This window comes from Anguilla rostrata, chromosome 7 (assembly GCF_018555375.3).
Source record: "Anguilla rostrata isolate EN2019 chromosome 7, ASM1855537v3, whole genome shotgun sequence".
NCBI classification, from domain to species: Eukaryota; Metazoa; Chordata; class Actinopteri; order Anguilliformes; family Anguillidae; genus Anguilla; species Anguilla rostrata.
Genome location: NC_057939.1, coordinates 30,815,219 through 30,833,011, shown reverse-complemented (window position 1 = coordinate 30,833,011; position 17,793 = coordinate 30,815,219). Strand labels below are relative to the sequence as shown.

The 17,793-nt window shown below is 44.9% G+C and overlaps 1 protein-coding gene across 2 annotated transcripts; it reads right to left on the bottom strand.

Annotated features, from left to right (window-relative positions):
• Window positions 1-7,490: 7,490 nt before the first annotated feature.
• LOC135259552 (pre-mRNA-processing factor 19-like) lies at window positions 7,491-16,967 on the bottom strand. 2 transcript variants are annotated; one of them, XM_064344074.1, is made up of 6 exons: window positions 16,869-16,967; window positions 13,594-13,747; window positions 10,083-10,152; window positions 9,615-9,742; window positions 9,402-9,484; window positions 7,491-8,270 (listed from the first exon to the last, which is right to left on the bottom strand). In XM_064344074.1, exons 4-6 carry the CDS (start codon window positions 9,739-9,741, stop codon window positions 8,253-8,255), a joined length of 228 nt encoding a protein of 75 aa, XP_064200144.1. In that variant the 5' UTR covers window position 9,742; window positions 10,083-10,152; window positions 13,594-13,747; window positions 16,869-16,967; the 3' UTR covers window positions 7,491-8,252. The 2 variants fall into 2 exon arrangements, with proteins under 2 accessions (XP_064200144.1, XP_064200145.1); XM_064344075.1 differs by having other exon boundaries at window positions 16,906-16,955.
• Window positions 16,968-17,793: the final 826 nt, after the last annotated feature.

The following is a 17,793-nucleotide window of genomic DNA, read 5'->3' as shown; positions in this document are numbered from 1 at the left end:
TGGGAGAATTGTAGAAGGCTGAAGATGAGTCAGGCAGCAGCATTTTGAATCATCCGTAGTGGCTGTATGGCACAAGCTGGCAGGCTTGCAAGGCGACAGTTGCAGTAATCACGGCGGGAGGTCGCCATAGCCTGGACAAGCAGCTGGGTGGAGTGCGCAGTTAGGTATGGTCGAATCCTCCTGATACAGAAGAAATCTGCAGGACCATGATGTTGCCTTGATGTGCTCCTTGAGGTCCAGCTGGTCGTCCAGGACCGCCCCCAGGCTCTTTGCCGAGTGAGAGGCAGTCACTGTGGTGCCATCAACCGTGGTCTTCTATGGAATAAACAGCTGCTCAGTTTTGTTGAAGTTGAGCTTCAGGTAGTGTCTGGCCATCCAGGTTGAGATGTCAGCCAGGCAGGAAGATATTTTATCATCAACCTGTGAGGCAGAGAGGGGGAAAGAGAAGAAGAGTTGCGTGTCGTCTGCATAGCAGTGATAGGAGACCATGTGAATTAATCACTGAACCAAAAGATTTAGTGTATATGGAGAACAGCAGAGGACCCAGTACAGATCCCTGTCGTACTCCCGTAACACGGGGATGAGGAGCAGAGGCAGACCCCATCCGGGTGACCTGGTAGGACCTATATGCAAGATAGGAAGCGAATGACGACAGGGCGGTCCCAGAAATTCCCATCTTAGCCAAGGTAGAGAGGAGTATTTTGTGATTGACCGTGTCGAATAGTGCAGACAGGTCAAGGAGGATCAGGACAGAGGAGAAGCATAAGGCTCTTGCAGTGGCAAGTGCCTCTGTCACCGCCAAGAGGGCAGTCTCTGATGAGTGCCCGGATCGGAAGCCAGACTGGTGAGGGTCTAGCAGGTTGTTCTGATGGAGATATCTTGAACTGGAGTTATGACTAGTCAAAACTAAAGTGGAGACATCTCGAATTTGAGCTATTAATCACAAGTCCCTTTAAGATACCTACAAAGAAGTTATGGATATTTTGAAAGGAGACCGAGCTTATTTTGGAGATATCTTCAATTATCATTCTGACTAGTTATCTAGTATATCTTCAATTTTCAGCAAGCACCATGTCAGACCAACCTGAACCAGAGTCAAGCGTCTTTTTTAGGGTTTTCAATGCTGCGGCCCGTGCACAAAAGGAGCTGTTAAATACAGATGATTTACTGTCTGCAACAAGGTGGCTGTTTCATCGTCTCTTTCCACTTCATGCCATTTTCTTATATTTTTTTTCGAGAACAGTCACCATTTCTTCAACCAAAATTGATCACACTAGGTTTGCAAAACATATTTCATTTGGAAAACACTTTTATCCAGATTGACGTGCAATACGTGTATACTGAAAGTCGTTGGAACAACTACAGAACATAAATCAGACAAGGTACAATTCTCATTAACTATCAGTTATCCCGATCCATGAATACGGCTAATTCAAACAGTAAGCATAACAACCAATATCCATTGCGACTATTTTTAATTGTCATTCGGTATATGTGACGATGTCTGTGACGCCATTATAGATATGACTAGTCAAAATATATTTGCAGATATCTTGGATTATCATTCTTGTCATCTTATAATTGCAGAAATCTTGAATTATCAGTCTGACTAATCGCATTGTCATTATGACTAGTCAAAATGTATTTGCAGATATCTAAAGTGTAATTATGAATAGTCAAGCGAAGCTATTAATTGTTTGAAGGGTTTGCCATAGCTGCTGTTGCTAGCTACAAATTACATTGGCACTGTGCAAAAGAGACAAGAGACAAGCTGACCACATACACGTGATATGTCACATTGTCCAATCACAGAAACACTATGGGTGGTGGGAAAAGCACCGTTTGGAGTAGAGTTTCTTACATAGTTCAGTGAGGCAAATCTGTAACTCGTTTCTTACAGTGGTGCTATGACCCGGATCAGAATCGGAAAGAAAAAGATTGCTGCGGAGCTTCAAATGGAGGGGAAGTCAAAGGGGGTAAGTGTAGCGGGTGTAGCTTGGCTAGTTCGCTTGTGAAGCACAGTAAAGGTGCGCTAAAGTGAAGGTCTTGTAGCAGATTACTGTGATAACACTCCTTGGTGATGCAACCCACAAATTGAAAAATAATGACATTTTCTTTGGCTAGGGGCGAGTTCACCTTTAGCAGACTGGTAACATGTTTTTTCATGAAATATTTGGATGAGTGAGAGGGCCAGGTTCAAATCCTATCTCAGACTCAGGCAAACCTCTAACTCATTTGTTACACATGCATAACCCAGGTGGGAGAGTTTCCACCCCGATCACTGTAAAGCACTTTCAGTGTCTGGAAGTGCTATATTAATGCAGCATTTCATTTATTCAACATTTATTCATTCAAAATATATGTGCTGTGCCTTCTTTGATTGTCCGACACTTATTGTATACTATTATGCAAGCATACTATTAAGATAAGATATACTTTTATTGAACCCCGTGGGGTAATTTGTCCTCAGCATTGACCCATCCTAGTTATTTAGGAGCAGTGGGCAGCCACAGTGCAGCGCCCGGGAACCAACTCCAGTTCTGAGGTCAGTGCCTTAGTCAAGGGCAACTGCAGGAGCGCACCTAACATGCATGTCTTTGAGTGTGGGAGGAAACCGGAGTACCCAGAGTAAACCCACGCGAACATGGGGAGAACATGCAAACTCCATGCAGAGAGGAACCGGTTGGACCCGGATTTGAACCCGGAACTCCTTCTTGCGAGGCAACATTTAACTCCATTTCTAACCCTCATCAACTATTCTCTATTTTCTCTATTTTCTCCTCTCTCCTCAGTGTACCACCTCCTCCACCCCAGTCTTCCTTCACTGCAGATAACTTTGCAGCATTCTTTGACGAAAAGATTGCAGACATCCGCAGCTCCTTTGCCCCCTCCGCGCCCTCTGCCCCCTCTGCGCCCTCCGCCCCCTCTGCGCCCTCCGCCCCGTTTCTCCACATTTTCTCTCCTCTCAGACTTTGAAGTTTCCCAGCTCCTGCTCACCCACCACCCTACCACCTGCGCCCTCGATCCTATCCCCTCATCTCTCCTCCAGGCAATCACACTAGACATCCTCCCATTTGTCACCTCCCTCGTGAACTCCTCCCTATTTTCTGGATGTTTCCCCTCATCCTTCAAGCGGGCCCACATCACCCCGCTGCTGAAGAAACCCACACTAGATCCTTCAGTCATTCAGAACTACCGCCCGGTATCTCTCTTCCCTTTCCTATCCAAAACACTTGAACATGCTGCATCTAACCAACTCTCTGCTTTCTTCTCTCAGAACAACCTGCTTGACCCCCACCAGTCTGGCTTCAGGCCTGGCCACTCGACCGAGACTGCACTCCTCCCGCACGAGCAGCCTCCCTCTCCTCTGTCTTGATTCTTCTAGACCTCTCCGCTGCATTTGACACTGTGGAGCACTCTATCCTCCTGTCCTCCCTGGCAGCAACAGGGATCTGCGGCACAGTCCTTGACTGGATTGAGTCTTACCTCTCTGACCGTTCCTTCCAGGTTGACTGGGCGGGTAAGGTATCACCACCCTGTCCCCTCGCCACCGGAGTTCCCCAGGGCTCAGTCCTCTGTCCCCTTCTCTTCTCCTTATACACCAGATCCCTTGGCTCGGTAATCTCTGCCTATGGCTTGTCCTATCACTCCTATGCCGACGACACGCAACTCTTTCTCTCCTTCTCCCCATCGGACACACAGGTCCCTGCCCGCATCTCCGCTTGCCTGAGGGACATCCAGAGCTGGATGGACAATCACCACCTGAAGCTCAACCCGGGAAAGACAGAGCTAATCTTTATTCCTGCTCTATCCTCTCCCCTCCTCGATTTTTCCATTTCCCTAGGGGACTCCTTAGTGACATCCTCACACTGTGCCAAGAATCTCGGGGTGGTGATGGACAACAGGCTGTCCCTCTCCAAGAACATCGCAGCAGTAAGCCGGGCATGCAGATTTTTCCTGTATAACACCCGGAGAATCCGCCCCTTTCTCACCCCCTACTCAACCCAGCTCCTGGTCCAAGCAATGGTTCTATTCTGCCTGGACTACTGAAACTCTCTTCTGGGTGGACTACCGGCATCTGCCATCAGACCCCTGCAACTCATTCAGAATGCTGCAGCTCGTCTGATCTTCAACCTCCCCAGACACTCCCACGTCACTCCCCTGCTCACTACCCTCCACTGGCTGCCTGTTATAGCTCGCATCAAATTTAAAACATTGGTCCTAGCATACCAGGCAGTCAAGGGATCAGCCCCAGCATACCTCCACAAGATATTCAAACCCTACATGCCAGCCAGATCCCTCCGATCTGCTACCTCAGGACGCCTGGTACCTCCCCCTCTTCGCACCTGCGCTTCCAGAACACGTCTCCTGTCTGTTCTGGCCCCACGATGGTGGAATGACCTCCCTGTGGAGGTCAAAACAGCTGAGACACTGACCCATTTCAAGCGACGACTGAAGACTCACCTCTTCAGGCTGCACCTCTCCCCATCCCTCCCTACCTCCCTGTAATCTCTTAAATGACTGTAAGCTTAGGGTTGTAACTAGGTAGCTGTTTCGTAGGTGACTTAGTTAATGCACCTGTCTTAACTACTGCTTGTATTTTTCCATAGACCGCGTTGTTGCTGTTCTCGTTTGTGTTAGTGTTAATCAGTTTAACCTTCAGGGTCCAAGTTGAACTATGCGGTTGTTCCCTGCACTTGGAACGGTAGGCTACTGCCCTCTAGGGTTTTCGACACACTTGTTCCTGGTTATGGTTATACACTTTGTTGTACGTCGCTCTGGATAAGCACGTCTGCCAAATGCCTGTGTTACGTCCCCTGCCTCTGCTTGCCTGGGTAGTGCAGGTGGAGGTAGTTGCTTAATTACCTAATTGGCTGATTGCCTCCACCTGCCTATGGCCCAATATATAAGCCCAGTAGTATGAGGCAGCGGAGATTTTCTTTTGGGTCTTGTGATTTGTGGAGGTTTTATTTTGGGGTTTGTGATTTGTGTGGAGAGCTTTTGTTTTGTGAACTTTGTGTGTTTTTGTTTTTTATTTAGATTAATAAATGTCTGGGTTTGTTTTTAGATCAGTTTCTGTCGTGTTGTGATCCATCCGGACTTTGTTTGTTGCGGCCAGGCGAGCCAGCCGTAACAAAATGGGGGCTCGTCCGGGATTTGCCATCACACTTCCCTGCGGCGGCGAGGAGGCTGCGCGCAGACACAGTTCCCTGCGGCGTCGAGGACGACGCGCGCAGACACACACTTCCCTGCGGCGTCGAGGACGATGGGCGCAGACACACACTTCCCTGCGGCGTCGAGGACGATGTGCGCAGACACACACTTCCCTGCGGCGTCGAGGACGACGCGCGCAGACACACACTTCCCTGCGGCGTCGAGTGCGACGCGCGCAGACACACAGGTCCCTGCGGCGTCGAGTGCGACGCGCGCAGACACACAGGTCCCTGCGGCGTCGAGTGCGACGCCCGCAGACACACAGGTCCCTGCGGCGTCGAGTGCGACGCGCGCAGACACACAGGTCCCTGCGGCGTCGAGTGCGACGCGCGCAGACACACAGGTCCCTGCGGCGTCGAGTGCGACGCGCGCAGACACACAGGTCCCTGCGGCGTCGAGTGCGACGCGCGCAGACACACAGGTCCCTGCGGCGTCGAGTGCGACGCGCGCAGACACACAGGTCCCTGCGGCGTCGAGGACGACGCGCGCAGACACACAGTACCCTGCGGCGGCGAGGAGGCTGCGCGCAGACACACACTTCCCTACAGTGGCAGATTCCTCTGGACAATTTGTGGACATTTGGTATTTATTTTTTTTTGTTTTGTATAGTAATTTGAAGAAAAAAAAAAAGACCTTTTAGTTTGTCTTTTTTTTGTCTTAAGGGTGGGGGTGTTACGTCCCCTGCCTCTGCTTGCCTGGGTAGTGCAGGTGGAGGTAGTTGCTTAATTACCTAATTGGCTGATTGCCTCCACCTGCCTATGGCCCAATATATAAGCCCAGTAGTATGAGGCAGCGGAGATTTTCTTTTGGGTCTTGTGATTTGTGGAGGTTTTATTTTGGGGTTTGTGATTTGTGTGGAGAGCTTTTGTTTTGTGAACTTTGTGTGTTTTTGTTTTTTATTTAGATTAATAAATGTCTGGGTTTGTTTTTAGATCAGTTTCTGTCGTGTTGTGATCCATCCGGACTTTGTTTGTTGCGGCCAGGCGAGCCAGCCGTAACACCTGTAATGTAATGTAATGTAATGCAACAGTGCTAACCACTATGCCACCGTGCCTGCCTCATTGGGGGGGGGGGGGGGGTGCATTGGTATGTACTGGTGTTCATGATGACGTCTATCTTAACAGGTGCTCCAGGACCTGTAGAATTTTTCATTAAAAAAATAAAGACCACCCGCCATATTTCAAAATGCATGGGATTTATTCCTACTTCAATGGGGAAATTTGCATTTTGGCACCAGAGGCTTACTAAACTGCAATATCTCAACCATTGGAGTTCATGAGCTTCACGGAGAATGGCAATCCCTGGTCCCCTGGCCCCAACAGAAAAAGCCCACTCAATGACTATTTGAATGAAAGTCAGGGAAATGTCAGACAGATAATAAAAGGTTTTCTGTAGGAGTAGTGTCTGTTCATGTTACCAAGCCACCGAATGTCATGTATAAACTACACGTGTACTTTATATTGCAGTGAGACATGTAGTGTAGGTTATGTAACATGTAGGCTAAGGATTCCACAGTAGTGCAGTATAAAGGGTTGTAGTATATCGGGTTTGCAATTTGTGCTTCTGAGTCAGTCCAATTCTCCCCATTGACTCCCATTCATTTTTGCACTTACTGCGCTTCGAACACCCCTTCTTGGTGTACTAAATGGTATGCTACTTCCTTGTTGGCTGAAATACACATCTGGCAAATATTTCTGTCAATGAACTAAAATGAACTAAAAGTGGTAGCAATAGTGAGATGTTTGCTGTAGCAGCAGTATAATAAAAGCAAGGCTTCATAAGAGCTGAACATCTAGGCCTTGGAAGCGGCCATTCAGTTGTTTCAGCGGCAGGTACACGGAGCGTATGCACAATTGTGCAAGGACCGAGGTGTACGATAATTTCTTAATTTCACCTGCTTTTTGCTGAGCAGTATGCGCACCAAAGAGCTGGTATCATGTTGATTCGGGAGAAAACTGTGTATACCACACAGTGAATTTTTTATGTTGTCATGGGTGCAAACACCAGCATCCCCTGTCCGCAGCACCCCCATCCTCCCATCCGCCCACTAATAAAAACTGAATGTGGACTGAATATGGGATGAAAAGTGAGCTCATTTGGTCTATCAGGGTTCACTACGACCACATCCAAACCTGATGCTCTCTCATGTTGTCTGGCTCCGGGCACGTATAGTTTATGTGGCAGATTTGGCGCTGAAATACTTGCTCCTCGCTCTCTCCAGCACTCCCCTCAATGCAAAGCAACACACAACAGCCATCATTTTCAGTCTTTATTGTTACAGCAGCACTGCTCTATAAAAAGGGCACAACAATCTTAAAGATCCAGAGCTGATCTGATTGATGAGGTACTCACTGTTAACACAGACAAACAGACCGACAGACAGACTGGGAGGGAGGGAGGGGGGGTGCCTGACCAGGACAGACATTGGTATTCATTAAGATGAAACAAATGTCATTAGGAGGGGGAAAAACAACACTGGTAAAATGGTTTACACTCAAAGTAAAATTGAGAGAGGACCAAGGGAGAGAATTAAGGGTTGAAAAAAATTCACATGCTATAAAACAATGACAAGAGAGATCTCAGGTAGTGCACTGACAATCTAGGATGTGCATATTAGTCATGTATCAGTGATTTCTAATGAGTGTGTGGAATAAACAGCGTTTTGTTGTGCACTCTTGCTTTGTGATTCAGGGTGGTCATGACTGAGGCTTACTGTTTGGCAGCAGGGGGAATATTTAAACTTCCCACATCGGTCACTGTACCACACTGCAGACTACAGTCACATGGCTTTACCCAGGACTGGGGGAATCCCGCCCCTGGAGGTTTCATCAGTTTCTAGGTTTTGATTTCACAAATACCCCATACTCAATTAGCTGCAAATTGCAGTTCACCTGCAGATCAGGCTATAGAGAAGGGTAGAGTTGACAAGAACCCCCCCCCCACCTCAAGCGTTCTGTCCTACAGGCTGTAGAACTTAAGGATTCTGTCCATCCCTGTTGAGGTGAGGAACTGAGCGTGCTCACCAAAAACCACACCCGTCACAAGCCCAGAATGCTCTGAGTCAGGGTGAAAGAAGAAGAAGAGGAAGAAGCCATCAACATGGGGAAATGGGAAATAAGCACATTAGCAGCATAACTGCATCTATTATTTGTGGGCAAATGGAAGTGTGGGTATTTGTAAGCTGTGGCCAAACCAACTATCCCAGAATGGGAGAATAAATATTCAATGGAGACTGAGACCACAAACCACCTTCTCTACTCTGCATGCAATCAAGGACAAGTTCTACAAAAATATAGCCAGAAAACATCCAGTCACCACCCAGAACAAAGTACAGACAGACAGACAGAATATCTCACCAATGAAGTTGAGAACATCAGAACATTGCTTGCAAATGTAAACCCTGATGTCAGAACCACCAACCGCCAGATACAGTACATCCCACTCTGGTGAAAAACAGGCAACTTCACCTGTGTCTCTCTCTCTCTCTCACACGCACACTCACACGCACGCACGCACACACGCCCGCACGCACGCACGCATGCACACACACACATTTAGGGGAGTTTGTCCCATGCACATGGTGCATATGCACACAGTCATAACTAAACCTTTCAGCACAAAGACAACAGATGAATAAAAAATGTCCATGTCCAAAAGAATTACTGTAATACACATATGAGTGGCATTGTTCTGGATAGCCAAACACACACTAATGAAAACAAAAGTAATTATAGTGTATAGTGCTTAGCTGCTAGCTCTACCTCTTCATAGATTATGGGAAGCAGATTCATGCTCAGGATCTCAAATAAGGATCTCTCTCCACCCATCACATCTGACCATAGGACAGTAAGACTCTCCGTGACCAGCACAGCAGGAGCCTGTGCGGAATTGTCCCATAATCAGCACAGAAAAACAACCCCACAATGAGACAGGTCCCACATGAGCAAAGGCTAATTCTGGTGTTGAAGCATGCTGCTATGAGGAACTGTGTGGATTCTATTTCCAGCTTCTAAAGCAATGACTCAGGAACACAGGATGAAGCCAACAAGCTAATTCAGCTTCTGTAAACCCCATGGCAGGGTGTGGATGGGCGTGGCAGTACAGCACAGACCAGACTGGACCATACCAAACCAGACCGGACTTATCCAGACCCAATCAATTTGGACCAGACCAGATCAGCTCCTCACCTCATAGTTGCTGTCCAGGGAAATGGTCTTAAAGTTATTCAGCTTCCTCAAATCCCACCGCTTTAGAGAGCAAACCTGAGCACCTGTAACACATGCACACACACACACAGATTTAATGCACATAAAACAAGCCTGGAGTTCAGTAAATCAAACATAGACTGTACAAGACACTACAGATGCACGCACACACGCATGTGCACGCAACAGACTCACCAGTGGCCAAGTAGTACCCTTTGTTGGAGAAAGCAATGGTGACGGGGCCAGAGTGCCCGGGGAAGTTGGCAACGTTGGTGTGCTCCTTCACATCCCAGATCTTAATTTGAGAATCGGCCGTGCCCATCCTGAAAAACAGCTTGTCAGGGTGGAACTGAGCACAGGTCAGAGCTGCCGCAAAATGTTCAAATGTTCAACATTAAAATGGCTGAGAAAAAAATCACTCATTCAGCAGTGCAAAGGATCTCAGTTTCACAGATTCAGCACATGTAGAGGAATCAGACCAAAAGTAGACCATGCACTGAACAGATAAATACCTGATGTGTGTGTATGCATATATGCATGCGTGCGTGCGTTGCATGCAATTACTCTGTCTTCTCCATTCTAAAAAAACTATTTCATTAAAAAATAAAAACAGGAATCTACCCAAACAAACACAGAAAGAAGTGATGTTCATCATGACCTCACCACAGCCTGCAGCTTCACCAGTGACCTTGGTCAACACCCGACCTGTCCGGACATCTGAGAACGCCCAATACTGAGAGTGGGAGAGGGAAGGCAGAAAGGAAGGAGATGGAGCAAGGGAAGGAGAGAGGGAAAGAGGAAAAAAGACTTTTATATTATACTCTGCTGGCAGAAGCGATACCCATGGCCCAAACCTGAACTTGTACACAGAGGGGAGATATGGACCCCACTCCACACACAGAGAGGGGAGATATGGAAACCACTCCACACAGTGAGGGGAGATATGGAAACTAATCCACACACAGAGAGGGGAGATATGGAAACCACTCCACACACAGAGAGGGGAGATATGAAAACCACTCCACACATAGAGAGGGGAGATATGGAAACCACTCCACACACAGAGAGGGGAGATATGGAAACCACTCCACACACAGAGAGGGGAGATATGGAAACCACTCCACACACAGAGATGTGTGAGGCCAGACGTGCGTATAAGACGGCTTGCATTAACGTTCACGAACATATTCAAACTTTTTTTCTGTTCACCACAAACGTTTGCTGACATTATCTAACAGTCTGATAATGTGAACTAAATTGACTGCTGACAGGAAAGACGTTGAGAGAACAAAAGCCCATTTCATCCAGAAATCTGAGCAAGAAGTAAAATCATTATATTGAGGGATGACTTCCTCAGCATATCGCAAAATAATTCAGCAGACCTCTTAATTAGTTGCGCTAGACGACTCCTATAATATTTGTCATGTCAGAACCAAGCGGTCAAAACCAGACTTCGTTTTTGAAGCTCATTTCCTGGTGATGTAGTTCCTGGTTGCTCACTAGCGCCACTACGGATGGCTCCAGTATAGGTGTTTTCATATCCGGTTTCCATGTAAGTCTACGGTACAAATGCGATCAAAATACAAAGTCAATAATTTTTTCTCACAAGAACAAATAGTCATAATAGGTGTATTTTATTCGTCTTATGACTGTCCATGGGTCGATTTCATGATTTATTGCGTCATTTGGGCACAGTGCCAATATTTGTTCTGGACCAATGAGGTACAGCTTGCGTCACTTCCGGATTACTGCAGAGGACTGAGCTACAGTAGGGGCTACAGTCTATGGCAAGCGGCCAAAACCAGACTTCGTTTTTGAAGCTCATTTCCTGGTGTTGTAGTTCCTGGTTGCTCACTAGCGCCACTACGGATGGCTCCAGTATAGGTGTTTTCATATCCGGTTTCCATGTAAGTCTACGGTACAAATGCGATCAAAATACAAAGTCAATAATTTTTTCTCACAAGAACAAATAGTCATAATAGGTGTATTTTATTCGTCTTATGACTGTCCATGGGTCGATTTCATGATTTATTGCGTCATTTGGGCACAGTGCCAATATTTGTTCTGGACCAATGAGGTACAGCTTGCGTCACTTCCGGATTACTGCAGAGGACTGAGCTATAGTAGGGGCTACAATCTGTGGTCACTGGGATGGGAGGTGGCGTCTCTTGGCCTTGACATTGCGGCTCCGGCTACGGTCCGCCTGTGCTAAGTCTGAAAATGCAGGCATCCCATTTCGTGGTGATTTCATTATGGCGTGTGCTATTTACAGCTGCACTAGACGACCATAAAATAATCCTCCTCTTAAGTTTTTCGGTAGCCGAGTCATTTTTACTATTTCCTTTAGCCTACTTAACCAAATAATTAGTTGGCAGAAAGCGTAATCAGCTTGCTATATTTGGTAGTCCAGTAGCCTATGCTAAAACAGTTCGCAACTTCGGCTACCAAGCCATTTGACTAGCTAGCTAACCTAAACCGGCAAACATTCAATCTGTCAGACGTGTTTGACGGCTTGTCAGTCGTGTACATTCCGTAAATGTCTACCTGGGCTATGCTTCACGCATGTAACAAAGCTACTATAATCCCGATTTTGGAATAAACACTTTTTCAGTTTCACGAAGCGAATTAAGAGTCTCAAGGTTAATTTGCTGAATAACATACAACACACGATGAAATCACACACAGAATTTAACGAAATTAACCATCTTGGCATTTAGAAAGGAACACGTTTTTAGCATTTAAGAGACCGACAAGCTAGGCATTTAAGACAGTGGTTCTCAGAATCGGTCCTGGGGGCTCCTTGTGTATATTGGCTTTTCTCCATTGGTTCTGATGATTTACAAGAAAAAAATAATAGCCTAATAATAATTAGAAATTCAGTGTAGGCTACATTATTTTTGTCTTCATGCACCAGGTGGAAAACTTGCTGTACAAAGTGCGTTGTCATATTTACACGCCTGCAGATCAGTTATTAAAATACTTGGTAGATTTGTTAATCACCGCTGACAGTGTTAATTTTTATTCGGTAGAAAGTGACTTGCGAACGATCGGTCAGCTAGCGTCACACAGCAAGTGAACACCACAAACGGCGATAGAGTAGCTAGTAGCAGTTACTGGCTCATTAACTGACTGTGGCGAAAACCTACGACAATAACTTGCTCGGTTAACAGCAGATCTACCAGACAGTTATACGAAAATTAGCCTAGTCAAATCACCAGTAGCCTACACATCTCTGATTGATTGACCATCAGTGTAGTCGATGTTCTTCCCCTGTGGTTCATATTGCTAATGCGTGAGCTAACCACGGATAGCCTACCTAGCTCACTGGCAAGCTGATATGCTAGCTAAGCATACTCGTTTTGCTGAGAAACATACATTTAAGATAACTGAACATAATTGTATTATTAATGTCATACATATAACGTGATTACATGACACGGTAGTCACGGATGGAAATTAAACTCCGTAAACATTTGATAATATATTTTAAAACATAACGGCAGACAGTCAGCTAGCCTCAAGTTCGTTCTGCAATCGTTCGTTCAGGTTGATGGGCTTTTCCGCACCGGACTGTCAATCACATTGTAAAAATCACAAGACTGCTTAACTCTATGGTTTTGGCTCCAAATCGAGAACATGGCCGCGCCCGCCATTGAGCTTCAAGTCTCTGGTCAGAACCACAATCAGTGAAGTCCTCTAATATTGCAGAAGCCACTGCGAAAATTACCCTCAGTTTAGTCACACCCATTTTTATTAAAAATGTGTTGGTGGCGAACTCAATTTAAAATCGTTCAACAAACTTAGTTCGGCATGAACGTTCATCATCTTGAATGCATGTCAGGTGTGAGCACAGGTTCAAGGGCTCTGTATGAACTCCAACTGTTCAGGATGTATGAATGCTATAGGCGGGGCTGCCCACAATTCATTTATTTTTTTTTCCTGTGGTGTTCCCTTAAAAGGCCAGTTTCGTACCCCTTTGATGAGTTGCAGAATGCTGGAATAAGCACTGCCAATGCATAGTGCACCTGAAATAAGCACTGCCAATGTATTTCAGCTTCCCCACTACCTGCAATTTCACAGGAGTACATGAACCTAACGGTGCGATTAGAGAGCAACCAGTCATGCATTACAGGACCATCACACATTGGTGGGCATCTGTCCAGGTGTTTCCTACCTGGTCCTTGGAGGAGCTGAGCAGGTAGTCTCCAGTGGCATGAAGGGAAATTTCAGTAACGCCTGCCTCGTGGGTGCGGATCACCTACACACAGCCCCCACGAGACAGACCACATTCTGATAGTGCTATCAAGAGAGGCTGAGGACACCACCGACTACAGATGGGGGGAGAGACAGAGAGAGAGAGAGAGAAGAAAGAGATAAAGACGAGGGAAGGAGGGAAAGTGATAGAGTGATGGTTAGTAAAAGACCGAATTCCCAAGAACCGGGAATTCATTAAGATTAATCCATTTATCGAATCATGCGAATGTATTTTTAATTGCATTCACAATGAGTGAAATGCCTAAATTTTTACTTAACTGCCCGGACCTGTTGCACTTACGTCTACGTCGCTGGTTACGTAACGTATGTATGTAGCCAGACACCCGGAGAGAAGTGTTGCCAGATTGGGCATATTCCCAGTTTGTCATAATTTGGGATATTTTTTCTTACATTGGGTGGGTTTTTTAATCTTCCTCTTTTAGCTAATCATTTACATTTGTTGGTGTAGTTTGTTCCACCTCCGCATAATTCCTCAGTTGGTATTCCACCTGGAGCCAGGCAACTGACCTGTAGTCGATGAATGATTAACATTGCAGTCCACCAATCCCTGCTTAGAAATAGTTGCTATGCACTACTCCCTCCGATATCCAGCACAGCCACTGGGGGGGGGGGGGGGGGGAAAAAGTGGATAAAACTTTGTGACACTTGTAGTCAATAGGACAGACAGACACAGCCAGCTACTTTTTCTCAAAGGTAAGCTATATTCTGCCTATTAATAACATTAGAAAGGTAACGTGTCAATTAACTGGATTTAGCTGAGTGATTGAATCAAATCCAAGTGTAGGCCTATTAGTCAAATGCACCGTTAACAATACAGCATATAGGCAGTTGTTAGCTGCGAATTAAGTGCTTAACTTCAGTGTGTGAGCATCGTTGTGTAGATATGCAAAGGGAGTTAGCTGATGGTGAAACAATGAGAGAAATAATACACTAAAATAAGAAAAGTGGCTGCGTGGCGATGTCTGGCGCATTCTACAAGATACTGACAAATAAAATATGAGACAAATTTTGGTTGACAGTTTTAATATATCCAGCTGTGCGCCTGTGCACTGTGAATTAGGCCTAATTGTTTTACCGAAAGAACAAAGCAAGTAAGTGAAGAGGGACTGGTGTAGCGACCCCAGCTGGACAATGGTGAAGCCCACTGATGGTTTATGAAGCCTTTTATCCTTTGTACATAAACACAGACCTGCCAACCTTGGGAAAATATTTTGAGTACCACAATAGTCAGTGTAACGCTTAGTTCACATGTTTTCGCACCACTTCGCTTTGCATGCACACACACACACACAGACACACACACATAAGCCTTTCTTTATAATTCTAGTTTTGACTGTTGAAGTGATCAGGCAAAATTGTATAATTTGACCTGATTCTAAAATATCACTTGCACTGCACTGGGCTATATTATGATATACTTGCAAGTCAAAAGTTTGAGTACACCTGCTTAAAACCATTGTTTTCATGATTAATATTTCATTATATGATGTGTGTGCTTATACAAACTGATAACCATAAGTGAATTGCATTCAATTATTTAATAAAAATTGAAATAATTTATTTTGTACATTGTAACATGTGTTTTAATTTTCAAGTATTTACAGAAACTTATGTTGTCATGTAAAAAAAAAAAAAAACTTGCGATGTTGCGATGTAAAACACTCAATTGTGAATAAAACCAAGTTTCTGTTCATGATTTCCATTTTTATTTAATAATTAAATAATTGAATCAGCTTATATAGGCACATATCATATAGGCCTAATGAAAAAAAAAAAGTATTCAATTGAAAATGTATCTAGGAATGTAGGCCTTTGTAACTAACTTATTCCCTGAAGTTTCTTGGTGGCTAATGTCAAAATCATAAAGCACAATGTGCAAAATGCATGGTGCGGAAGTTTTGAGGGGCGGAGGCACGGCCATTGCTCCTGATATTTTGCGAGGTACTTCTGGGGGGCATGGACTCGCTTCTTTTCAATAGGTCTGCTGCTCTCTCTCCCTTGTTAGTATCCTCGTCATCTGACGTCATGAATATTTTCTAACTGCAGGGCTGGTACGGTGACTGGCTGCAATAATAGGAATTATTTGCTACGTTAGCAGTCTGTAGTCAAACACCTTTGCAATGGTCACTTTGCTCCAACAGAGCGTGCGCGATTCAAAGTTAGAACAGGGAGTCTCCGTGGCGTTTGAGTTACTGCAGCTAAATTACTCCATCAGTTATTAACACCGTAGCCGTCTCGTAACGAGGCTAAAATCGTATGCGAGCTACTGCTGCGGCTAAATATATACACACTTATCTCATTAGGATATACTCCTTGAAATGCGTCATCTCGTAAATTTACCAAACATGTTTTAACGTTTTATATGTTAACATTACTGACACATTTTTGTGCTTGATTATTACTGCCCACTTCACATCAGCAAGCGTTACATACCGCTGCGTATCAGTGGATGTTGAGTGGGTCGGGGAGGGGTTACAGAGCCATAAGCACAAGGTCGTAGCATCTGGTCCAACCCGAGGGGTGTAGTTTATATACCGAATAAATGTACGGTATTATTTTGTATTCATTGATTGTTTTCCTTAATTAAATTACAATATTTTTTGCGTAGTTTCAGCTAGCATTTCGTACCTGCGTATTTTGATCAAGAATTGTGTAGTTGGTACACAAAATGCGTGCAGGTTGGCAGGTCTGTAAACACACCGTAAAAGTAACAAAAAGAAATATAAAATGCACGTATGAGCTTTTACAATTAACAATAATACACAACTTCAATTATCCCATAACAAATATACATACATCGTCAAATATATCCTATTGCAGCAGACTCCTTAGATTAAGCCCTTATACAATGCATGAGGCAAACACGTGAACAGCAAAGCGCAGCAGGCGGAAAACGGACCAACCATATAAAAACCATTACATTGACACTTAAAATCTTACAATAATAATCATCACAAGGCAGGATCAAATATACCCTTTTAAATGAATTGGCAATGCAGGTAAGTAGGCTATTTGATGAGGTAAGTATTAGTTTACGCGAGTGCATGATAGCTAGTTTCCTCACGTGTATGCTAGCAACGCCGGTAAGTAGAATTTCACACAACGAACCAATTACATACTCAAATAAACAAGTCGTCAACATTTATACATTCACAATCACAATCAGAAAAACACCTTGTTCCCGTTTCAGCTAGGAGCTAACTTTTAATACCCGTGTCTCCCCAGCAGCACCTGGCTTGTCCTTGCTCCTTCAACTGCGCTAACCTGACGGGAGTAGTTGACGTTCATTGAGAAAAGGCGTATTTCAAAATAAAGGTCCCGGAACATTTCAACATAAAGGTCCCTTGTAGCCTTACATACGTAAACGTAAATTCACAAATAAAATAAATCTTATACCGGGAGCAAACTGTAACCAGTATAAACAGTACATTAGGCTTCCAATATCATCAGATTAAGTATCCTTTACCTTTACACTTCCACCAAATCATGAGTGGTTTACAGAACTACATACAGTTTGCATAAAGCACGAATTATGACCAGAAATGACCTTAAACCCATTAGAACACAGGTGTGACCATGTACATATGAAAATAGCAAACCATACCTAATGCTTGAAATTCTTAGATGGAAAAGTTATAAGGAGTTAGGAAGCAGGAGTTAGGAAGCAGGTTAACTAGTCTCAAACAAAAGGAACAGCCTCTGGACTGGGCACTCAATCACTGATGGCTTGTGGAGACGCTCACCCTTTTTGCCAAGCTTCCAATCACCAAGGCACACTTGCACTCTCCTTACCAGTCCATCCTTATCGGTAGTAGTATCTGAAACTCGACTCAACCGGCATTCGTTCCTAGGTAGATCATCATCTCGCACCATCACTATGTCTCCTATTTGAAGATTTCTCTGTGAGGTGTGCCAGCACTGTCTGATAGCAATGTTGGCAAGGTATTCCCTTCGCCTTCTACTCCAAAACTGTTTAGCCAAGTACTGAACATGTAGAAAAGGGCTGAAACAATCCATGCCACAGTAGGTGAATGGTGGTGATGGGTCCACACGTTCAGGAGGTAAGTCAGCCATTCTTTGCTCTTCTGTTGGTTTCCTG